Source organism: Leguminivora glycinivorella, chromosome 6 (genome assembly GCF_023078275.1).
Source record: "Leguminivora glycinivorella isolate SPB_JAAS2020 chromosome 6, LegGlyc_1.1, whole genome shotgun sequence".
NCBI lineage: Eukaryota > Metazoa > Arthropoda > Insecta > Lepidoptera > Tortricidae > Leguminivora > Leguminivora glycinivorella.
In genome coordinates, this window is record NC_062976.1 from 606,529 (window position 1) to 632,766 (window position 26,238).

Here is a 26,238-nt window from a genome sequence, read left to right on the forward strand (position 1 = left end):
CCATGACTCAGGAACAAATATCTGTGCTCATCACACAAATAAATGCCCTTACCGGGATTCGAACCCGGGACCGCGGCGCAGCAGGCAGGATCACTACCGACTGCGCCAGACCGGTCGTCTAAATAAAGAATTTCACCATCCCCTGTCTTCCCATGGGTGTCGTAGAAGTCGACTGTGGGATTGGGTTAAATTCTGGCGTAGCCGAGAGGCTGGCAACCTGTCACTGCAATGTCACAATTTCGTTTTCTTTCAACCCCTTTTTTGCCAATAGTGGCACTGAAACTTGAGTAGTACCTACATATGCTCTGCCTACCGCTTTATGGGATTACAGGGGTGATTATAATGTAATATGTATGTGTATAATAAATGAAAGTTAACGTTAAAAACCCATAGTAGCGTCTCAAGTGACTTCCTGACTTTGAGAATAAACATCTTAGTTCAGGTAACTACTACCTTTGAGACTGAGTACACAGTGGGGCTGGGGCGTCTTAGCACGGTCAACAAATGCTGCAACTTGGGTACATTTGGAACTGCCTGAAGAAAGGATTTGCAAGTGAAATAACTAGCTCGGTTTTCTGGTGAATCGTTTTTTGATAATATCAATATTTTCGGAAATAATCACTCCTAAAGGGAAAAAAAGTGCGGACCCCCCCATCTAACTTTTGAACCATATGTTTAAAAAATATGAAAAAAATCACAAAAATTTTCCGAAATAAATTACATACCTAAGTAAATACAGCTGATATGTAAAGGCATACGGCTAACCATAATGATTACAATATTAATTACCTATACTTACATACATATAATATTAATATCGAAACATGCGCGTGTTCTGCCTTAATGAGCCGTGACATTTTGAAACCATTAACGAGATAATCCGTCAAGCCTCGTAAAGTTTAGTTTCTGATTTACTAGAGTAGATCGTCATCTGAAGTAGTAATGCTACAAGTAATAATTTTTTTTTTTTTTTTTTATACCACGTCGGTGGCAAACAGGTATACGGCCCGCCTGATGGAAAGCGGTCACCGTAACCTATGGACGCCCGCAACTCAAGGGGTGTCACGTGCGCGTTGCCGACCCATTAGAAACTTGTACACTCCTTTTTTGAAGAACCCCATACTGTAGTTCATCGGGAATACCTCGACAGGGAGCTCATTCCACAGCCGGAGCGTTCGTGGGAGGAAATTCCTCTGAAACCGCACGGTGCGCGACCATTTAGGTTGCAAGGTGTGTGGATGAGCGCCCTGTCGATGGCGAGCGGTGCGATGATGAAAAGTGGCCGTTGGCATCATGTCAAACAGTTCTTCAGAACACAACCCATTGTACAGGCGATAGAACACACATACACTGAAAGAAATGTTTGCATAACTGTAACCAAATTTTAGGTTACTGCTTACCTAAAAATTGTGACTTGCGAACTACGTGTTACCCATTACCAAACCGTGTTTTGTTATTTGTGTTGAGTTATGAACAACTTAACTATTTATGTTACTGTTTTAAATTGTATGTTCTACTTATAACAATGGTAATAGTCTAGTAATAATTATAACATTTTGTGATTTGCAACAAAAGTACAAGCGCCATTTTGTTACTATGGAACAAATAATTTAACTATTTCACAACCAAATTGCTTACGAATCTATAACATCTAGTTGGTTGCAAACACAAAAATGTTTTGTAATAATTAAATAATCCTACATTTACTTAGTAATTAAACTGTTCAATTATTTTCTGAATTGATTTATTTATTAGTAGTCAAACTGTTCATCAACTGGTAACTAATTTAATTTGTTGACGTGTTACAGTACTTAGGTTGTTAATCAGAAAGTTTAGTCTGGTAACTAATAACAAAACTGTTTAGCTACAAGTAGCTCGACCAATTTAGTAATCTATAATTAAAATGGTAATTCCACTATATTTTGTTAGTTAAACGTCGGATCAAATAGCTACCAGTCCATCCGGCAATTAACTTAGTACAAAAAGGGACGATATCAATGAATCCGTCCTTAAATTAATCAACGAGAGTATAGTAAAATCACATTGTATTGAAATGAATTGTAACAACACCTTTTAGTAGCCTTACCCGATCACTTATTACGATTCAGTTTAAGTTTTTAGCTCCGTCCTGTAGCAATTCCGTTTAGGTCCTAAACTGAATCTTAGATAATATTCGTAATAAGTGATCAGGTAATGCTACTAGAAGGTATTGTTACAATTCATTTCAATACAATGTGATTTTACTATACTCTCGTTGATTAATTTAAGGACGGATTCATTGATATCGTCCTTTTTTGTACTAAGTTAATTGCCGGATGGACTGGTAGCTATTTGATCCGACGTTTAACTAACAAAATATAGTAGAATTACAGTATATTTATAATATTTATTATTTGACTGAATTCTGATAAATATTCATATTAAGACGGGGTTTTACTTGAATTGGTGTTACTTACATTAAAAACAACAATAATTAAATTACATTATTTTCATAAATAATTAACGTAAAGCGTCTTGATACGAATATTCAAATTTTAGGTAGGTAGCATAGTAAAACTCTTCATTTAAATGCTAAGTACAGTTTTATTCAAATAATTCCTGTATTTCCGAAATATTATAATAAAATTATGACACTATAACATTATTTACTTTCTGATTTCGTAATCATCAAAAAATAGAAACAATGGAAATACTAACTTATGCTTATGTTTCGCTTTTACTTTAGCCCAAGAGCTACCCAGTGCATTAAGAACAAATTCTATTTTAAATCACGCATCAACTGCATTTCGTAACGAACATTATTTACAGTTAGGTTTATTAGAGCTTTGATAGAATATCTTACAATTTAGACGGCGGCAACGTTAATTCCATTTCGCACCGTCTTTCCGCTCTGCGTGCGATGGTCTCTTCTATTTGCGCAGCACATTTCACATGCATGAAAAAAATCCTTCCGGCACAATCAGCTTAGATGGCCACCAGAGAAGTTTAGAGTAGACTTGGTTTAATTCTTACTCTTGCCTACGTTCGAAGTAGTCACCAAAAAAGGGGTCGCCATAAATGCTGCCAGGTCCAGGACTTCTTCACAATGTTCTGAAACATTCAATTTAATATGTACCTTCCTCAGTCCTCGTATACTTTTTAATAATGTTTTATTTTTGTACATATTACAAAACCATTTTGAACTTTTATCGTGTAAAAAAGGGTTCTAAATACAAAAACAAAACAATCGTTAATATTAAAAGATACATATGAAATCAAAGGATGTGGTGATGTTAGTCTGTTCGGAAAGAGAAGAGTCGTGGAATGTATTGGACCCCAACCCCATACATTTCACTACTCTTCTCTTTCCGAACAGACTCTATAGGTACTTACTTTTTGGAAAATGCGTCCGTAATTATACTAATTATGTTTTGTAGCATGGCTGTTTGGGTAATCAGTTTCGCCTTGTAATAATTTCTTATATTTCCTCTTCTGATAATAACTGCAAAATATCAATGTTTTCTGTGTTCTGAAATTAAAACGTACACAAATGTCAGAATACCAACGTTCACTGATAAAGGATAATAGAACATACAATAGAACTTTCCAACTATTCCAACGAATAACAATAAAATTGTAACCCCATAACCAAGGTGAACTGAAAACGCCGCAGTGAAAGGAATATAGGTAATGGTATTGACCACTCGTTTACTATGTTACTGGAAATTAGTACTAGAATTAATTCCTGACCTACAAACCTACCTGCTGTGTTTACCTACCTTGAAATTGCCCCCTGTAAACCTACGTATTAAACTTAGGAATTAAGAAAACTTCCACCTAATTAATTGCGTATTCAATCCTACTTATGGGCATTAAGCACGTTTGGTAGATATCTACTTACGCTACAACTACAGCTCCCATATCATGCAATTCATTATTGTTATTAAATGTTGTTACTTACCTTTAAACATCTAAATATTTACATAGGGAGAGCCACGACGCTAGGTACTCCTCCATCGTAGTGGTACTTGTACACGAGGCATCTCACACTCGGAGGTTCTGGCTGACTCCGCTGCCGCCGCCTCCTCAAGTTCACTCATATTGTGCACCCGCCCTTGCCTCCAAGGTTTTCTTCACAAATACCATGAATTTTATTAATAACAACCGGACTGAACAAACTGATGCGTGCTGAAGTGCTGAGACTCTCGTCTCGAGGAAACACAAACGGGAACGAACAGGTTTGCTTCGGTCTGGTCCGTTTACTGTGCGGCTGTGCGCGTCGCGTCATTCTGTTTCATGTTATAAACAATCGTTCGAGCTACAGATAACAAAAGTTTTGTAGCTGTTTTACTAATCATTACGTACTTTATAACTATAGTTTTCCTTAATTCGTACATTTGCTTAAGTAAGCAACAAAGAAGTAAAATCACTTATTTGTTACAAAACTATTTTTTGTTAATAAATAGAGTAGTAAATTAAAGACAACATAATTGTTTGTCTAATATTTGAATGAAATTGTTACCTGGTAGTTATGTAAGGTAAAATTATTAGTATGCTATTAGATTTGGTTAAAATCAATCAAACACTTTAACAGTCTGCAAACATATACAGTTTTGTTGGAACAACAATACATAGTTTGGTAAAACGTAGTCTAACGTACTGATAATAATTAAGGATACATTTAAGTTAATTATAAAAAGACAGTTCTGTTGCAGCAGCTCTACTACTTCGTTTAAGTTGATTAAGTTAATAACAGCCTAATATTAAATTACTGCACATCAAATACAAAATAACATGACTAGTATTGTATTACACCACAAAATTAGTTATGTAAATTTAACTAAAATTTGTTTCGCTTTAACTTGAGTTCAATTATTTCTGAAACAACTTAATTAGTTCAGTTAATTATTTCTTTCAGTGTAAGGAGGCGAAGTCCCTCCTTAGACTTAAGGGTTCAATACCGCCTGTGAGTTTGGGATCGTCGACAATTCGTACAGCGCGTCTCTGGATCGAGTCAAAGGGTCCAAGCTGGTATCCAGGTGCTCCTGCCCAAAGGTGACAGCAGTACTCCATGTGGGGTCTAACTTGCGACTTGTACAAGAGCAGTCTTTGCCCCGGAGTAAAGTATCCCCTCGCTCTGTTGAGCACACCGAGCTTTTTGGATGCCAACGCAGCTTTCCCTTCCAAGTGACAACGGAATTGGACGCTACTCGAAATGTCGACTCCGAGGATCCCAATACTTCCTGACAAGGTAAGGGCTGTGCCTTGAAACTGTGGAACCACAGAAAATGGGGTTTTCTTAGCGGTGAACGCACACACCTGTGTCTTAGTGGGATTGAAACAGACTAGGTTGTCCCGACCCCACACCGAGACTCCGGACAGAATCCTCTCGATGTCCGACACAAGCTTTTCACGACTTTCTAGCACCACTGAACGAGGGATATTAGCACGGCCCGTGTAAAATGTATCCCCAGTACTGTCATCCGCATAGCAATGGATGTCGCCGATAGACAACATGTCATTGATATGCAGCAAGAACAGCGTTGGGGATAGCACAGAACCTTGCGGGACGCCAGCGTTTATGTCCATGCTATCGGAGCAGCTACCGTCTACTACGGCTCGTATGCGTCTGCCGGACAAAAAGCTGGCAATCCATTTGCATAATCCCTCGGGCAGTCCATAAGATGGTAACTTCGACAAAATGCCCCTATGCCAGACCCGATCAAATGCCTTCGCTATATCTAGGCTAACTGCCAATGCCTCACCTTGACTCTCAATGGCCGAAGCCCAGCGGTGAGTTATACACTAGAAGATCACCAGTAGAGCGACCGTGGCGAAAGCCATACTGGCGGTCGCTTATTAGATCGTGTTCTTCTAGGTATCCAAGGAGCTTCGAGTTAATTACACGCTCCATGACCTTAGAGAGAAGGGAGGTAATAGCGATAGGCCTATAGTTTGATGGATCCGATCTGTCGCCCTTTTTTGGGACAGGGTGCACAAGGGCCGTTTTCCACGAAGATGGAACTTCCCGTTTGCTAATAGAAAGCGTGAAGAGATGCGTTAGCACGGGACACAACTCTGGAGCACAGCGTTTGAGCACAACTGCAGGTATGCCGTCTGGCCCGCTCGACTTGTGAACGTTTAAGGACAGTAGCTCCCGCCGAACATCCTTCTGGGAGATGCGGATTTCCGGCATGGAGTGTGCGCACCGCGGTATGGTAGGTGGCACGGTGCTACCGTCATCGCTCACAGTCGAGTTCGAGGCAAAAAGAGTACCTAGAAGATCGGCTTTCTCTTTTGCACTATGGACCAGATTACCGTTAGCATTTCGCAGTGGTGGTAAAGACGACCGACAAAAGTTCCCCTCGGCAGCTTTGGCAAGAGACCAGCACGGGAAGCATGGTCGCGCGATAGACGATAAAATATCAGGCCGTCCCTATCGCACTTACAAATAGTGCGATAGGGACGGCCTGCTATTTTATCGTCTATCGCGCGACCATGCTTCCCGTGCAGAAAGCGCGACTCCCGGATGGGTAGCCTGCGAGTTTCTCACCAAATCTGCCGACAAAATCGAACTTTGCTCTGGCAATAGCTTTTTTACTAGACCTCGAGGCAGCGTTCAGCTTACGTTTCACATCAGTAACGTTCGGATCCTTATCAGCTACGGCCTTGGTCCAAGCCCTGTAAGCGGCTTGCTTACGTGTTGTAGCTTCCTTACAGGGCCGGTTAAACCAAGGTCGCTTCATTGCTCCTGCAGCGACTAACGAGTTGGGAATGAAACAATCCATTCCCAGCTGTATTGTCTCAGCGACATTTGTCGCACAGGAGTCTGGATCATCTGATGCGAAACAAAGCTGCCTCCATGGGTACGAAGCGTAAAACTCTCGCAATCCGTCCCAATCTGCTGACCCGTACTGCCAAACGCGACGTAGGCTAGTTGGCCGCGGTGGATCAGGCCGCGCGCAAGGCGCTTTAGTCCGGACGAGACAGTGATCGGACGAGCCGAGAGGTGCATTCACTGTGACGGAATATCCGTCCGGACGCGTGGTCAGCAGGAGGTCCAGTAAAGAGCTCGTATGGTCCTCGATGTCTGGTATTCTCGTGGGAGAATGTACCAGTTGTGAGAGCCCATAGGCTAGAGAAAATTCATGAGCAGACCTTCCCGCAAAGTCGGTGGACCGAGAACCAAGCCACTCAATGTGATGGGCGTTAAAGTCCCCCAAAATCACCAGCTCTACGGATGGGTACTGCTCAAGAACTCTGTCGGACGTCAATTGTAGGTGCTCGAAGAGTCGGGTTGTCTCCGTGTTGCCGCTATGAGACCTGTATAGGCACGCGTAGACACGGGTGTGGCCGCCGTAGTCCACACGCACCCACAGAACTGACAGGTCCCGGTCTTCAAAGGCTTGAAGACGGCGACAGCATATATCCCGCCGGGCGTACACACATACACCGGCGCGTCTCATGAACTTATGTTCAAGTGTATAGCCGGGGTACGATAGGTATGATGTGTCCGTCGGGCAGGATATCTGCGTCTCCGTGAGGAACAGTAAGGTCGGCTGCGCAGTCTCCAAATAGCAGTGGACTGCGTTCAGGTTGGATTGTATACCCCTGATGTTGCAGAAATCCACTTGCGTGGATGGAGATTCCGCTGATGGACCAAACTTTCTTTTTCTACGAGCCATTTTTTTTTTTTGTGTACTTATTTCTAAGGAGGGTTAGAGGTGCCGACGACTCAAAGGACAATAGACGGAACAAATCTGGCGGGGGACTATGCAGGTAGTGCGGTCTGCAGGCACGGCGTACGGAAGGGCCCCCGGTCCCCCCCTGTGGCAGCAGCCGAGTCCACTCCGGTCTCCTTCTCCGGCACGACCTCTACCCCAGGGATTTTTCGCAGGTTGGTGGTTCAGCCTCCCAAGGCGGAGATTAAGGTAATCCCTGGGTTCGGGAACCCTACTGACCTGCGGGCGGCCAGCGGTCAGCCGTTTCACCGGGTCTCCCTGATAGCCGAGCCTGCAGTCCGCGCCTACACAGACCGAAGCCAGTATTATTAGTTCCGTGGGTCCTCCAGTCGTCAGCACACCACACCCTCGTTGAGCTCTGGCAGCCTTACTCACCAGCAGGAACACAACACTATGAGTAGGGTCTAGTGCTATTTGGCTGCGGTCTTCTGTAAGGCGGAGGTACTTCCCCAGTTGGGCTCTGCTCTAGGTTCAACAAATGTTCAATAAATGAAACAAACATACATATTATATGCTTGCTACTTTTGTTTCTTGAACCTGGCTTGACACGCTACCGCGTCTCTATAAGAAATAAACGTATTGTACATAAACAAATGAGATCATTCCTTTATTGTCCATCTTTTCCCTTCCATATCTCATGAACGATTGATCCCAGATAAAAAGTGTATAGACTTTTTTTGTAGAGAATTTTATGAAGATTACTTGTGTTACAGAACATTTTTTGCTATGTGCCACAATTTAAGAGTTATTCACGAAAAACTAAAAAAAGGGACTTTTACACCCCCCTCCACCCGTTAGCTCCTCCCCTATCCATCAGTACTTTGAGTATATGGATTAGAACACCATTCCCTACAACTATGCCAAAATTCGCTTATACACGAGTTTTTTCCCGCGAGATAGGCTTCATTGAGTGTGCTAATATTTCAATAATGAAACCTGTGTATGGTCGTCTAGTTAAAAAAAAAATATTTTAATTGTAAAAAATACTTAAAAACACACCTGCGCTAATAAAATACACTGTTTGAAATATATGAAAATTTTAATGATATATACATTAAATTGTAACAAATTATAGGTTTTATCAGAATTAAACGCCAATAGGCGTAAAATTACTTTCGCTACGGATCAGAAATCGCCAAAGTTCGTAGCCAAATGCACTAACGCTTACGATGATATTGTTATCGCCAGACTTCGTTTCGATCGGCGTTTAGCGTCAACGGTTGTCTTTCGGCTAGGCTTTAATTTCTTAAAAAAACGAAGAGTGAGAATGATTTACCCAGAATTTATTCATTTTGAAAAAAAGAACCTTCAGTCACATTGCACAACATATTACTTTTAAAGCCTAGGAAAATTGTTTTTTTTTCAAAGTTGTACGGAAAACTACGGAACCCTACCAGCGTGGCCCGACACGCTCTTGGCCGGCTTTTTCAAAGTTTTTTTTGTAACATAGGTATTTTTTACGCGGTTCATACTCAGAATCGAGAGCTCTTTCGATCCTGATAGGAGCAAAAAAATGTCCCAAGATTTCCATACATTTTTCGATTTCGAACCTTCCATTCCGTTATCGCCATACAAAATGTATGAAAAAGTGGTAACGGAATGGGAAAAAACCTTGGGACACTTTTTTTCTCTTATTAGAATTGAAAGAGCTCGCGATCCTGAGTGGAAAACACATAAAAAATTTCAAATCTAAAAAAAAGTGGGGTGGACAACTTTGAAAAAAAATGGCCCACTTACAACCTAACACATTCAGTGCCGCTGACCCGATATATGGGGCTCTCTGTTCCTAGCGTTTTTCGCTATATATTTGCCCATTTTTCCATATCATCGTCTACTCTCGTAGCGAGTAGCACTGGCACTGAACGTGTTACAGCTCAGCCACGACATTGGTCTAAGCGCGACAGCGGCGAGCGGCAGCCATACGTGCGAATGAAAAGTCGCGCTTAGACCAATGTCGTGGCTGAGCCGTTAGTATAAGGCCTGAGTGCACGCTTGGAGCGGGGCATTCGGCAGGGCGTGAAGTGGGGCGGGCGATCGTGCGTCCTCATTATGCCGCATCGATTTAGGACACTTGTGTGAGCTTCAATTGTTTGATATGCACGCCACACGCACTGCCCCGCTACCATAGACGAATAAGGGAAGAATTGTAACTCCAAACATCAGTAAATGCGAGTTATTTGTATAGGCATAGTTAAGTGATACACCGGTCAAATCTTACATGAAAATCGGCTAAAAAAACAAAGTGTGATGTAAAGCTGGATTTTTGGTATGTTATTTGGAGTCCTTGGGGGAATGTAAGACTATATTTTGCAAGCAAAAAAAAAGTGTGCTAACTTCGTAATTTAAAAAAAAAGTAAAAAAATCGGACTTTTTTTTGGTTTTTATTTTTTTATTAAAAAACTATGCGTTTTTGGTCAAAAGTTGCTGTGTAATGTTGAAAGCGCATTAAATTTCAAACAGTTTGACATCTTTTTTATCAATGTCCGTCAAATAGTTTTCGAGATATGAAGCGTCAAAAAAGGTTAATTTTTGACGCATTTATAAAATGTAGCGTTTTGCCAATATTTTTAGACAAATATCTGCAAAATACTTCATGATATGATATATATTGCAATATAACATTGTATAAAATTTATTTTGCTTTAGTTTTAGTGTAAATAAAGGTCAGTAAGACAAATAGTTACTTTGGTAAACAAAAAAAAATCTATAAATAGAGAAGCCAAGAGTCTGGTAGATTGGTTAAGGTAAAATAGTTTACGCTAAAAGTTTTAGGTTGAAAGTGCTATATATTCGATCTTACTTTCTTTGATATCCGTTTATCTGAAAAAATTGTCTAAGATAACTTTGCATCGATTTGACTATTACTAATGAAGAAATAAAATACAGTAAAATTTTGAAGTTTAGTAAATTAGAAAAATAAAACAGAATTAGTTACATTTTACTTTTTCCTTTTTGAGGGTCCTGGTTCTGCATCTTGATGGCACAACTCCTTTAGTGATAGAAAGTCCACTTGAGTTGTATTTGACCACCAATTGCTGTGGAATAAACTACGGGAACGGAAAGCGCCCACGCCAATTATTAAGATACTGGAGAAGTGGTATTCCCAGCAGAAGAACGTAGTAAGATGGAAGTCAACTCTGTCCACAGCCAGCGGGCTAAATTGTGGCGTGAGACAAGGAGGCAGTATGTTTCCGGCTCTCTTCAGCGTGTACATGGATGGGCTGTCGCAGGCTTTGACCAGTACCGAGGTTGGCTGCTCCATCAATGGGCAAATGATAAATCACATCGCATATGCAGACGATATGGTCCTACTAGCACCATCTGTGGGAGCTATGCGTAAGTTACTTGCAGAATGCGAGAGATACGCCAGCCAGCATAACATGAGATACAATCCGGACAAGTCTGAATTTATGCTCATGGAGGCAGCACATATGCCCACACATGTACCACCTCTTTTGCTTGATGGAGTTCAATTGCGGAGAGTACACGAAGTCAAATATCTTGGCCACATCTTGTAGTCCAGTTTAAAAGACCAGGAGGACATAGAAAGGCAGAGGCGAGCCACCGCAGTAAGGGCAAACATGTTGGCTAGAAGATTCGCCAAATGTAGTGACAGCGTAAAAAGACAGCTGTTCCTCAGTTTTTGTACAAGCGTGTATACTGTCGAGTTATGGTCCGACTACACCTGCGCGGCGGTGAGAGACCTGCGCGTGCAATACAACACATATAGTACTATGTACTGATATTTCGTTAAACGGAGAATACTATGATTCGGGCACGTCCACGACAACGCTCGTGAGATTGCATCGATGTTATTGACCCTCAGTGATATGCTTTAAAAACCAGTCCGTACAAGAACAATTTCGGAACAATCTGATTTAATTAATGAGGGTTTTCTACTCGTAAATATTTTTTTCCGCCAAGCGGCGATCCTGAGGTTTTTCTGACCGTAAACTTAACTTACTAAATAAATGTTGATTTGATATACGCAAATATGTGTCTGAGTAATACTTGAACAGCCCCCAAATAATAATAATTCGTTCTCCGCTACGCGTCCTGTAAATATATGTAAACTATCCCATTTGGCCATTACCAATTATAATCCTATTTTTTAAATAACTGGCACTCTTTTGGTCTTATTGAAATTTTCTACATTTTCCTTTTACAATTTATGTAATAGCCTGAGTTGTTTTGCTGATATCTGTCTCAAAATATTAGCAAAACGAATATTTTCATAGAAAGGGGAAAAATGCTCTTTTTTTGACGCTTCATATCTCAAAAAATATTTGACGGACATTGATAAAAAAGATGTCAAACTGTTTGGAATTTAATGCGCATTAAACATTACAAAGCAACTTTTGACCAAAAATGCATAGTTTTTTAATAAAACGGCAAAAACCAAAAAAAGTCTGATTTTTTTTACTTTTTTTTTAAATTACGAAGTTAGCACATCATTTTTTTGCTTGCAAAATATAGTCCTACATTCCCCCAAGGACCCCAAATAACATACCAAAAATGCAGCTTTACATCACACTTTGTTTTTTTATTTCTCTTTTTGACCAGTGTATGACATCTAGCGACAATCACGCGTCAACTAGCGTAAATTATCAGTACTGCTACTTGTCAATAGATGTCGCGACGAACGAAGACTCTAATACTCACCAATTTTTAGCTAATATTACAATAGTATTAATCAGTATTACGTTTTCAATTCATTCTGCTTGTAATATAAGTTGTAAAATGTTCTAATATAAAATTTTTGGCAGACAGGACACTGTTGCCACCTAGTATCGAGTAGCGGTACTTATAATTCACGCTATTTGACGTGATTGACGCTTGATTATCGCTAGATGTCACTTAGCTATGCCTATACAAATAACCCGCATTTACTGATTACAACTCTTCCCTTACTTATTCCTCTATGCCCGCTACACGAGTACACGCCCAATATCGGCATGCACTCAGGCCTTACCCACTCGTGTTTTATGACCAAGGCCACCAGCTCTGATATTGCACCATGAAGATCTCCAGCCCCACAGGGCACCTTGGGAGTCCTCGGTGGAACAGCTGGATGTCACAGGAGTATAGCCCAGCGGTGGCCAGCTGAGCCTGGGCCTGTGCCCGACGGAGTTGCACACCGTTAGACGTATGCCTTTGAGGTACCATGGCCATCTTACGAACTGGAACATGCGAATAATGAAAAATTAATGATGTTAATGGACAAAAAGTGTCACTTCTGCACCGTTCCATAATTTTATGGTTTTGTATGTATGTATGTAAACACTTTATTGTACATACGAGACAAGTTAGGACATAGAAATACAGTATAGTTATGGTGTACAAAGGCGAACTTATCCCTATAAGGGATCTCATTAAGGGTTTTCATTAAAAAGTTCGGCCCGCGAGAAGACTAAACATCTTTCTGTTATGCTAGAGCTGCGGGCCCAAAAGTGTTAAAATTTTCACTTTACTTTCTTTCGCTTCTTAGTAGTTGTATTAGCACTGCAACGTACAGCGACATATGGGGGTCACGACCCTCAGTCATGAGGTTTCGACGAAGAAGAAGAAGTTGTATTATGTCTGTGACATACGCGACAGTTACCACATCATAACGTCACAGACATGCACCTGCACAGTTGTCATCTGTTTTTCAACAAATGCTGTCTCTTGTTACAAGTCAGTTGACCCTTTAGCATAACGCCTTGTCGCGCTCGAGTCCATATACATCAAGCGCGACTTCAAGTATGGACTCGCGTGCGACAAGGCAATATTGTGCTAGAAGGGCTGGTGTGGTAATCAAAACTTATCTACAAACTCATGATGATACTCACATAGTCAATGACAATATTTGTGTCTGGACTATCAATATGCTGCTTTGGCAATTCTACCATTCTTGTCTTCCAATCTACCCACGTCTGGCCTGCAAAGGAAATACCGACTTGGTTGACTGCATCGCTAAATTATTTTTCTTTTTTTATTCTTAGTTATTACATTACGTCATTATTTTTGAATTCATCAGGGGTCCGACTGGTCAGGTCCTCTGATTACCATATCGAGTCCATTTCACATGGAAACTATAGGATTTATCAAAATAGATGGGTTCCCATGTATATTTTAATTTAACACAACGATCTTTTGGAAACGCTTCATGGTCCTTCGAACCGGATAAAAAAATAAATTAAAAAAACACCTTTTTTAACAATATTAGGTAGAAATATAACTCTATGGCCTCGTAATGAATTTTCTAAAGTAGACTGATGCAGACATCAGCATGTGTCAGAAAACAAAAGTTACAAAGATCTCATTGGTCTATAAAAACTGCTAAAAATCACCTCTCGTCAAATTAGAGCAGTAGAACTCATTGATAGGCACAGCAAGTTTCTCAGCAGACCGGAGAATCGCGTCCCCTCTGCATTGGCATACGATGGTCGCCACCAGCAGGAGAAGCAACGCTGAGACGGCTACCACTCGGTGGAAGGTGATCATGGTGCTACTGGAAAGGAAACACTGATCAAATTTATTTTAATGGATCAAATTATTTTAATAAAACATCCAATCACGCCTATGTCCCATAAAGCCATAGGCAAAGCACATGAAACTACTCAAGTTTCAGTGCCACTCTCGGCAAATAAGGAGTTGAAAGAAAACGGAGCTATAACATTGCTGTGATAAATTTCCTGCCTCGTCTACGCCACAATTTAACCCATATTCACCCACGGGCAGAAAGGGGGAGGTGAAATTTTTAATCCGTTACCACATGGACATCAGTTCTTTTGATTTAGTTACTCATATAACCTAGCAACCTTCAAATCAAGGGTGCACAGGCACCATCATACACCATGTCTTCGCTTCGGCTGGTCTGTGGCCATGAATAAGTCCATTTATATAAAAAAACACGCACACACACATACAGTTTCCTAAAACTTAAGATCACTGTTGGATCCTTTGCTGCTGCAAAAGTCCGGAGCTTTGACGCTTTTCAACGAGATTTTCTCTAAGAATCACAGTGTACTTGGATCGATAAAGTAATATCACTGGCATCCATAGGCTCAAGGGCTTGCTTACCATCACATAACACATAGTTTTACTAACCGGAATTAGAGATCTGGTCAGCAAAGATGGTGAATGCAATTGAATGAATTTAAAACTAACTTCGTGGTCAGGAAATCGAATCGCGATTTGTGTTTAAGTCAAATGTACCTAAATAAGTACATTGTTATTTTCACTGATAAAATATTGGAGTTTGTTTTTTTTAATGGTTAGTTTTATTTAACTCGCTTTTAACCTTGGTTACCTATTTACATCTTATCATTATAGTTTGATAGGTCATGACGGTCATGTCATTTTACGCGCAGATAGCAACACAAATATTTTTCAAACTTATATTGACCGGGATATAAATTGTGATTACCTTTTGGATTTTTGTTGAGGTCCCAATATTTTGACGCAGTAGCATGCATCATATTCACGGGAAACTGAAGACGGTTGGTGGATGTCAAAGTTGCGTAGACAGCGGGCGATCTACCCTCATTCGCGCGCGTCGGCTGCGTTCACTCTCAGCGTTACCACTGGTCGCGTTCACAATCGATGGTCTGTTCAAACACACTACACTCACCGGGTGTCGTTTGCTTAATTCTGATCGCACTCCGGTCAATATAATAAGTCTTATGAAATTAACCGTGAATCATTTAATACTTATTTTTCAAACTGTTGTGTCAATTGAACTAAAATACATTTTAGTGATTTTAACCCACAATTTGTCACACATTTTTTTCTGATTTTATTCTTGTCGTTCTAGCACACCTTGCGCTCTCGCGTGTCGTAGAAGGCGACTATGGGATATGGTTTAAATTAGACTTATATTGACCGGGATATAGACCGTGATTACCTTTTTGATTTTTGTCGAGCTCCCGATATTTCGATGCAGTTGCATGCATCATGATCACGGAAAACTAAATTAAATTGTGGCGTAGGCGAGAGGCTGGCAACCTGTCACACTGCAATGTCACAGTTTCGTTTTCTTTCAACCCCTTATATGCCAAGAGTGACACTGAAGCTTTAGTAGTTTCATGTGTTCTGCCTACCCCTTTATGGGATACAGGCGTGATTGTATATGTATGTATGTATGTATGTATATCAACAGTACTTTAGGTATAAAGCTTTCATGAGTGGACGCTCGGAGCGAGCTTGCGTCCACGCTATGCAGCGAGGTCTCAGTTAGTATGAGATTCAATTGTTTGGCATGCACTCCGCACGCCCCGCTCCACTGATGCCTAACGGCCCAGCCACGACGCGACAGCGGTGAGCGGCGGCCATACGTGCCAATGAAAAGTCCCGTCGCTGTCTCTCGCTCCAATGTATGGCCGCCGCTCACCGCTGTCGCGCTTAGACCAATGTCGTGGCTGAGCCGTAATATGAGCGTGCACTCAAGCCTTACAACTTCCGTATTATGTTACCGTCACTAGCAATTTATACAGCCAAAGCCTTACGAGCCAAAAAGCTACTTACCCGCAAATACGCTCGTTAAGTTTTGACAAGTTCCGCTTCTTCAGCGTTCAAAGCTTTGAACGCGCTTAGTTAACCCCTTTAGCGACAAGAACGCCGACTCTGCTATAGTTCTTACCTTATTTTGATACGACAAAAGATTCAAATGATGTATTGAAGTGACACTTCTAATGCGACTTCCAACTGAGAGCGTTAAAAGTTTAACGCTCAGTGTTGCCAACTCGAACTTTGAAAAACAACACATTACGAAGTTTCACTTCTTCCGCGCGAAGGGACTCTACGCACTATTTTTTTGCATAGAAGATACTTACGAAGGTGTCTTCTTCTTCTTTACATCCTGTTACCCTCTGCTGGGGTGTAGGACTCGAATCATATTTCTCCATTTACTCCGGTCTTGGGTAGTTTGGGCAACCTCCTCCCACCCCATGCCTAGCACCCTGAGCTCCTGCTGAACCGAACGACGCCAGGTCGATTTAGGGCGGCATGGTTTGCGCTTTCCGGGTACATTCCAGGTGAGGGCCATTTTGGATAGGTGGGTATCAGGTTTGCTGACGAAGGTGTAATGAAGTAAAATAAATCCGTGCATTCAGTCTGCATGGAGGCAGGCAATATTTTTTATTAAACACTGATTACAACCATAAGCATCGTTTAAAAAACAGAATCAGCTTCAAGTTGTCTAATATTGCATGTCATATCGATGTTATAATCTTATTTTAGTGCAAAAACATAATAGAGTGTTTTAGATAGTTGCTCTAAACTTTCATAGAAACCGAAAGAAATGGTATTTTTCTTTTCGAGAGACTGGCCAATTATGGCTCAAAATAGACAAAAGTTAAGTAAAAAAAAGAAGACATTTGCCCAGCAAACACTAGGTAAACAACAAACAAGTACAAAAGAAATTAAATAAGTAACCTCCCCTTATTTCAAAGTAATTGAAACGTACGTTAATTACATAAGACTCAATCGAGAATCTAAGTATCCTCGAAGTAAGTCTGAAGTCAAACAATTATAATTTACACCCTTCCTTCTAAAAGGTCTTATGTTGCATAGTAAAGTGTGTCGCTTAAGACCTGCTGTGGAAGTTCTGGCGTTTATTAAAATCCGATTTGCATAGGGGCTCGGAGTTTGAGGCGAGGCGAGGGGAATATTTACGCTTGACGCGGGGTTGAGAATATACGAGATTTGGTTTTGGACGTAAACGCTAACACACTTTTTTTATATACTTCGTCAGTGGCAAACAAGCATACGGTCCGCTTGATGGAAAGCGGCCATCGTAACCTATGGACGCCTGCAACTCAAGGAGTGTCACGTGCGCGTTGCCAACCCATTCGAAACTTGTACACTCCCTTTTGGTGTGTTAAGTACCTACACAGCAAAAAGGAGTGTACGTACAAGCTGTAAGGAGGGTTCGGGTTGCCGACGACTCAAAGAACAATAGACGGTACAAATTACTGATTTAAACTTTCACGATTATTACACATCATTAAGTCCTTTCCACGGAACGCCATTTCTACAGTAGAAAAGTGCGTGAAGCCATTGAAATCCTAAAACATCGCAATTTCAATCGGGACGAAGGGTTTAGGATCTCATCCACATGGAATCCTGTCATTAATAAGTGTAAGCCGAAAATAATATCGACAGTCGTTAAATCAAATATCGTCAGTGTTGTATGTCGACAGAGTAACATCCCTAGTGCGCAAACAGTTCAAGTTGATAATCAAAACCAATTGCGGGTAGTTCGAAAAACTCGCGCGGCTGTCAGAAGGTGTTGATGTCATTTCAAGCCAGTCTTCTCCGAGACCACGGGGACAACGCCGTCCTTGAAACGTTGGAGGTCAGTTTAATATGTAGTTATACGCGATTAAGTCCCGATTTTAAAAATAATGATCGGTACAAATTAGTTCCGTACGTGGGTCATTCCGTGACTTCCGTCACCAGCACACCGCACCCTCGTTGAGCTCTGGCAGCCTCACCGGCAGGAACCCAACACTATGAGTAGGGTCTAGTGCAATTTGGCTTCGGTCTTCTGTAAGGCGGAGGTACTTCCCCAGTTGGGCTCTGCTCTACGAGTACATTCGAGCGAGATGATAATTATAAATCTACTGTGCTGTGGCCTACCACATGAAGTGGAATATTATTCGCTATGCCCTACCTCCTGTAAAATGCCTAAGATTCGATTTTTGGGATCAGATTCTAATTGTTTTGTGTCAGTCTCGTTGTTGTTGATGTGGTCGACAAATTCCAAAATACTGGAGGACGACATCGACCCATAAGTACTATCAGCTGCAAAAGTGTATGGAGAAATTATGAATGAATTCATTGATCAATTCGCCATCCACTTTTGCAGCTGACAGTAAATAGGATCGCATAAGATGCTTAACCCCTGAAGTACCTGTTGTTTACCTTTGTTTGTGTTGCTTCCTTGTTTTGTATTGTTGTATTTTATCAAGGTGTGCAATAAAGAGTATTGTATTGTATTGTATTGTACCTTAGATAGTAGACTAATAGATACTGTTTAGATACAAAGAAATACACACCTCAGGGTTTGGATAGCGAATTAATTATTTTTAACCCCCGACGCAAAAACGACGGGGTGTTATAAGTTTGACGTGTCTGTCTGTGTGTATGTCTGTCTGTCTATCTGTTTGTCTGTCTGTCTGTGTGTGTGTGTCTGTCTGTGGCATCGTAGCTCTCGAACGGATGAACCGATTTTGATTTAGTTTTTTTTTGTCTGAAAGCTGTGTTAGTCGGGAGTGTTTAGCCATGTTTCATGAAAATCGGGCCACTAAGTCGCGGTCGGGGGTTTTTTCAAAATTTTTATTTTGTGGTTAGGTTATTGGATAAGTCACAGTACGAGAAGGTAGGTAACAATAAGCCAACAGTGACAAAGTCAAGTTTATTGTGTTGTTTACAAGAACCATTTTGAACCACATTTGATCCCTACCTGACTCAAAACATATTTAAAACACAAAATATGAAAAGTTTAGTTGCGACAAAGTTTCTATTACAGCCATTTCGCACCGTCGACTAGTCGCCGACTCTCTAGTTAGTCTTTCTAATAGTTTAAATTACTTAGTGATTATTCATTTGGTCGCCAGTTAGTTGCATATACGTTTTGGTTGCCGAGAGACCAAGTCGCTGGCGACTAGTTGACAGTACGTATTGACTAATTATGACTAATTGAATTGAATCTCGACTGGGGGACAATTGCAACTAATCCATTTTTTTTTTCCATTATTACACTATGATGTTGAGTTAATTCTATATGTATCCACTGAACACGCCTACCATAAATAATCGGTGGACAGTCTATTTAATAATGCAAACATTGTAAAACATGGAAAAAATGGACCAGTTACATTTGCCCTCCAGTCGAGATTTTCCCTGCTGTACCTTAACCCTTAAATGCATAGTGATGTATATATGCATCATGCATTTTTGACTCTATTGACAGCACGTCAAAATTCAAATTTGAATAAATCTTTGTGAAGGTCATGCATTCAAGGGTTAACTAATCGTATGTTCCCTACCCGCTACCGTACAAAATCGTCGCCCAACTTTTTAATTCAAATGTAAACAGAGTAAAAGTTAGGTTTAATTCAATACGTGAATTATTCATATCCATTAGAACACGCTAATGTTCGTCGACACTCGCACACGGGCGAAAAGTTGGGCCAAAATCCCTACACAATATAGACAGAAAAGTATTCATACGACCCGCTTTCATTTTAATATGTTTTTATAAATATTCAATTAAAATACATTACGATATGGATTGGATATGTTTGTGTCAAAATTGACGCTTTTGGTTGAAAAGATATCACTTTTATCACGTTATGAAAGTGTGTGAAGCGAAAGTGGTTTGTCAGGATCGTAATAAATGGAAATCCGTGATATCTGCCTACCCCTCTGGGAAACAGGCGTGATTGTATGTATGCGTATGTATGTAGATATTACTTTTTGAGGACTTATGTATGTAGATATCACTTTTTGAGGACAATTACAATACAAATACGTAGAAAACATCTTTGACTCAGGTACAAAATATATCTGTGCTCATCACACAAATAAACGCCCTTCCCGGGATTCGAAACCAAGTAAACAGGCATAACAAGTGACCCTGACTAACCACTAGGCCAGATATATCGTCAGACTTTGTTAGATCGAAGTCGTATCGCAGTGAAATCTTATAAACATTATTCTAGTACGGGCGGCAGTCGTCATAAATCTCTTCAGCTTATATGAGGACATCGATCCGCCCGGCTATTATGCTTCCAATTTTATCACTTATCCACGTGGATAAATCATCTGTCACTTTTTGGCAAGTATGTCGGTGTGAGAGTGACAGTTGTCTTATCCATGTCGATAAGTGATAAAATTGGAAGCATGCGGGCATTTCAATCGGCTGCGGCTTAACCTGCCTTCAGATATGTCTATTGCAAATTGAATATTTTGTGGGCTTTATTAGAATGGAAATAGAGTTATGTTAAGATTATTTTCTTTTGTAGTTTCAGTTAAAGTTCATGCTATTCCTTATTTTTTGTACCTGGAGGGCGATTTTAGAATCTCGCACACGGGACTTTGTCACTAAAATGCTGGTTGAAAACGGTGATTTGCCTATTATTTCCGGTGACAATTTTCTGAATTCGTACGCGTGAGACTCAAAAATCGGCCCGCTGGTAGCTTGCGGATTTAGATTATATTTTTTGACGTGAATGAGGTAGAAATGATCGGTGTCGTCTTAATTTAAAGTGTCAAATCAGATAAGTAGCTAACCATAATTCAGCGAGATCGGTTGTGGAAACCTTTGTAAACTACAGGGTGGCCCATAATTACGTTGACAAAGAATAGGGAAATGTTGAAATACTTGAACCAAAATATCGAAGTTTACGAAAATATTTTTTGGGCCTGTATATCGATATCCATAATAATATTGGGAAAGTGTGTGTCTCTGTTCGTTTGTCCGTCTTTCACGGGAAAACGGAGAGATGAATTGACGTGATTTTTTAAGTGGAGATAGTTGAAGGAATGCAGAGTGACATAGGCTACTTTTTGTCTCCTTCTAACGCGAGCGAAGCTGCGAGCAACAGCTAGTACTTTATACATTTATAATCAGATAACGAAGAACTCTGTCCATGTCTCAACAAACGAGAATGTTTGTTTAGTTTAAAAAATGCGTAATTTTCATTACTTACTAAACATTATTCACAAGCTTTTCATTTCAAACACAAAAAATGTAAATCGCAGCTGTTAAACATTCTAAAACGATTAGCATTCAAAACAAAAAGCGCTCATTCACTTTTTACACCCATTCATCACTCCATTTCTTTACCCACAATTTCATACTTTTTAATACTCCTGAGAATCAACTGGGGGCCAGCCTAGCCAAAGTGACATTCGTTGACGGTACGTGCCGATTGCAACGCAGTCTGGCTCTGTCGCGCCACTATAGAAGAGCGATAGGGAGAGCTGGCCCCGTACACATTATAATAAAGAGTATTATCGTACAGTATCGTACAGTATGGCCACATTGGCCACTCCCGCTCCCCGCTGAAAGTGCCGCCCACCCCTTCACGGTTACCTCACAGATACCGTACACGAGCTTAGAATGTGTGCTAGGAACGCGCCTCTTTCATATATTTGATCGCCAGTGTCCGAGGTGTGCCCGTAGCCGAATGGCGTTTCTATCTCTATCGCTCTTGCGTATTGACGCGACAGCCAAACTGCGTTTCTGCGGCGTTTGGCGTCGCAGAAATGCCATTCGGCTACAGGGCCTGGCTGCGTCTCGGTCGCCGCGTAGCGTCAACGGTTTGTGACGTTGCTTAGGTACCCAAGTCCTTCATTATGCTTGTAAATCTGGTAAAGTCATTTATCTTTATTATAAATGTCGCGTCTGCGTCGTTAATCTTAGTATCATCGGGGGTACGGTGATCGACGCATGTTGAAGTGTAATATGGTTCTAAAGACGTTGGGGTTAGAAGCTTTGTACAGTGCAGAGAGTCGTTGTAAGATGCACTCATGAGACTTGGCAATTACAGTGATAACATATGAGCATCTTTGTTTGATAATACATTATCTGAGATGCCTTAAATAACCGTAGTAGCTGTGCTATTCGTGTGGCTAATGGAACAATCATATAATTGGTAATTGAAATAATAAATAAATAAATAATAAATAAAATATTGGGGACACCTTACACAGATCAACTTAGCCCCAAACTAAGCAAAGCTTGTACTATGGGTGCTAAGCGACGATATACATACTTAAATAGATAAATACATACTTATATAAATAGAAAACATCCATGACTCAGGAACAAATATCTGTGCTCATCACACAAATAAGGGTCCCCCCACATCTAGCGTCTCGCGAGCGTCGAGTCGGGCCAACTGTATGGGCAAAGCCTGACGCTGCGTCGACGTCGCGTCGACGCGGCGTCTTTTTCCATACAGTTGGCCCGACGCGACGCTCGCGAGACGCTAGATGTGGGGGGACCCTAAATGCCCTTACCGGGATTCGAACCCAGGACCGCGGCTTAGCAGGCAGGGTCACTACCGACTGAGCCAGACCGGCCGTCAAATATACATATAAATAATTGAGTATTTTAGCAGCTGCCACATTTATTTATTTATTTAATCTTTATTGCACAAAAGAAAAATCTTACAGTACAAAAAGGCGGACTTAATGCTTTAAGGCATTCTCTACCAGTCAACCTCGAGGCTAAGCAGAGAGACTGTGAGCGGTGCTACAATTTCAACAGTAAAAGGAAATAAAAGAAAGCATTATTGAATAGTTTAAGGAAAAAATGTAGTATTGTAATATTTTCCTCACCATAAACTAATAGGCACACAAAACGATGGAGTACAAGTTCCAGATTACTGATATTTATGGGTTCACTCAGACCAACAATGAGTATTATCTTCTTGGACGCATTTTACCCGCATGGGCTGCCTTCACGCGAGCAGGAACGTAAAGGGACAGCGTTGAGTGGTGGAAATGAGGTCCCAGCAGTAGAACTTTTTTTTATTATTATAAATATGGTCTTACTCTTGGCCACAGACTAGCTAAAGGCAAAGGTGGCCTACGATGGAGTGAGCTCGCACAGAAGATGCCCGTTCACCCTAGATTTGAAGGTTGAGCTCGGAAATATAGCCGCCGGCAAGGAATTCCTCTCCTTGGCAGTGCGCATAAGAAAAGAAATCGCGTACTATAACTAAAGATTACTTCTCATCTTAAATGCAGCTTTAGTACCTAATTCTTCACAATAGGTACGACAGACATACACTGTAAACACATTCTACCATATTCCACAGCAGAATCTGAAATTCTGAATCCCTTAGTGGCAACGATAAAGAATCGATTTGTAAGCTTCCGGGTCCCCGGGGTCACATTACGTGTCCTTGGCTTGCGGGTCTTTAGCGGTCCCCTGGCACCTACGTGTTTCTTACATTTTGCCGCTTATGTTTTTGTTTTTAACCACAGAAAAAGGCTCCATCCAATTGAACATTGTAGACCATCAAATTGTAGACCAGTTGCGTTTTAGACCAACCTCTGTTTAGATGAGATGCGAATAGACCATTTGCGACTTCGACGAGCCGCTCCTTAGAGGAGTTGCGTTAGACCCTATGATCCTAACCCTAATTATTTATGTATATCTTTTACCATATCTTGGTAAGTTTGGAAAGATGGAGTCCCATGAGATATTTGAGAAGCGTGCCGAACTCAAAGATTCCAGTTTAGTTTATAGTATAAGATGACTGTTGGAACCCATGGACAGATGGATACCATGAGCACAGTATAATAAAGAGTACTATCGTAGAGTATGGCCACTCCCGGTTCCCGCTGAAAGTGCCGCCCACCCCCTCTCGGTTACCGCCTGTCAAAAACGCGGACAGTCGACCTGTCATATTTCACTCATACAAGCATGGTACGCGTTCACCTATGCGAGCTTAGACTGTGTGCTAGGAACGCGCTCTTTCATATATTATATCGCCAGTGTCCGAGATGTGCTATGAGTCAGTTTCAGCAGGTGTTAGGCCTTCCATTCACGGTACGATTCATCGATTCGATCGATTGGACAGATATCGTGGCGATCGATCGCATCGAAAGGGCCAGCCATACAGGATCGATGGAGAGCGCCATAGATTGATTCGGTGCCGTAGCTGAATGGCATTTCTGCGACGCGAAACAAAAACGAAACGCCACGAAAGGTAGTCTGACTCTGTCGCGCCAATACGCAAGGACGATAGATATAGATATCTACGAGCGTTTCGTTTCGTGAGCGTTTCGAATTAAGACTTATTATCGAGATTTCGTCAATGTACAGTCAACCAATTGGAACCCTAGGCCACTGTACAGTAGAACTATGTCATAGTGACGTGATAAATCAGATTGTAAGAAATCTCTTACTGCTTGTCATTTTGACATGGTTTTAGAGTGGCCTAAGGGTTCCAATTGGTTGACTATACATCTTTGATCAATCGGTTTCCTCATAAGAGATCTCCGATGAAGACACATGCGATTAAGCATCCCATCATGACAAACAAATCGGTCGTGCCAACGTGACAAACGACGCCATTTGTCGAGCGATCCAATGACAAACAGATTATTTGGCGCGGAAAGACATGAAATGAAAATTGAAATATATGCGCTCTTTCGACATATTCGGATGAAAGAACGTAACTTATCATGTCGCTTTTCAGAAATGTACACTTAAAAGCGAACGAATGAAGATGCGTACGAAATTATTGGTGGACAAAATAAGCGGCAATTTTTGACGCTCCGTAGAATAGTTCCGAATAGAGAATGTGCGTCAAAACTCAAATATAGAACATTAAACAAACGATTCACTTCTATAAAAGTGAAAAGCACATACGTTTTGAACTAAAACCGTGTCGTTTGTTGTCTACAGAAATTCGTCTATAGAACCAAATGCATTACCTACTGTCGTTTTTCATTTGAAATTTTTCGAGTGAGTCCCTTGGCGTTTAAGCCATTTCGGACAACGTAAAGACTTTATTGATGACAGTAATGTATGAGAGAAGTTGGGGGCTTTTAATTTGGCAGCTTTGAGCGTATTTTCACTTAACTTTTGTTTACCTTTTGTGCGGTTTTTGTAGTAATGTGTTTTTTTCCGAATCCGGAAATCGGAGGGTTGTGTGTTGGTAGCTCAGGTTATTGCCTCTATTAGCTTGCTTAAGGTGAACATTTTCTAAAGCTTCTGTTTCACTATTTTAAATTCAATATTAATGTAGTTTTTAAAAGGAAAAAATGGAAAAATTTTGCGAGGTCCGGCGTGGCTTCCGTAGCTCAATTGGTAAGAGCATTGCACGGATTGCAAAAATGGTGCGGGTTCAAGTCCCGCCGGAAGCGTAAAAATTTTTCCATTTTTTCCTTTAATATAAAAATGTTTAGAATCGTTAGCAGACGTTTCTGCTTAATAAAAATTAATTAATGTAGTTGCCTTAAAAACCGATAGAGAAAAGAATACATTTACATAGCCTTTGACATAATTATGTGAGTGTGCATGGGAAAACGTCCACAACTTTGTCGATTGCTATAAAGCCGCCTTATCAGTTTATTCATATAAAGATACTAACAAATCTCGCCATAATGGTAACCGACAAAGTGCGACGTTAGTAAAACGTATACACTCACATATAATTATGTAGGGTGCATTGGGGTAATTCGAAGTATAGAAATGCTCGAGTAATTTCGAAAGGGGAACCTTGATATCGTCACTACTTTTAAAAAAACTTGTATCTCCGTCTGTCAATGAAAAGAAAATTGTAGTAAGTATGTATGGAATGCATATAGACTTACTGCGTTTTAACTTTGAGGAACAGCGTGAGATACGAGATTTTTTAAAAGTAGTGACGATATGATAGATCCTAACTGTGATTTTTAGGTGACTTTCGAAATTACCCTAATGCACCATATATCGTTCTCATTTCACACGAATATTATACCTACCTTAATAATAAAAGTTCAACAAAAAAATTGTTTTTGTTAT

The 26,238-nt window shown here is 40.7% G+C and overlaps 1 protein-coding gene across 1 annotated transcript; it reads right to left on the reverse strand.

Moving 5' to 3' along the window:
• Positions 1-12,570: 12,570 nt before the first annotated feature.
• On the reverse strand, positions 12,571-14,214 carry LOC125226777. Its single transcript, XM_048130861.1, has 3 exons — positions 14,054-14,214; positions 13,553-13,641; positions 12,571-12,901 (listed from the first exon to the last, which is right to left on the reverse strand). The coding sequence occupies exons 1-3, from the start codon at positions 14,205-14,207 to the stop codon at positions 12,683-12,685; spliced, it is 462 nt and encodes a 153-aa protein (XP_047986818.1). The 5' UTR covers positions 14,208-14,214; the 3' UTR covers positions 12,571-12,682.
• Between the last annotated feature and the right edge of the window lie 12,024 nt (positions 14,215-26,238).

Coding starts and splice junctions, on each gene's coding strand:
- LOC125226777 (XM_048130861.1), bottom strand. CDS start 14,207: ATGATCACCTTCCACCGAGTGGTAGCCGTCTCAGCGTTGCTTCTCCTG. Junction 13,642..14,053: donor CTGCTCTAATTTGACGAGAG/GTGATTTTTAGC, acceptor TTTCCTTTGCAG/GCCAGACGTGGGTAGATTGG. Junction 12,902..13,552: donor CAAATATTGTCATTGACTAT/GTGAGTATCATC, acceptor CGCATGTTCCAG/TTCGTAAGATGGCCATGGTA.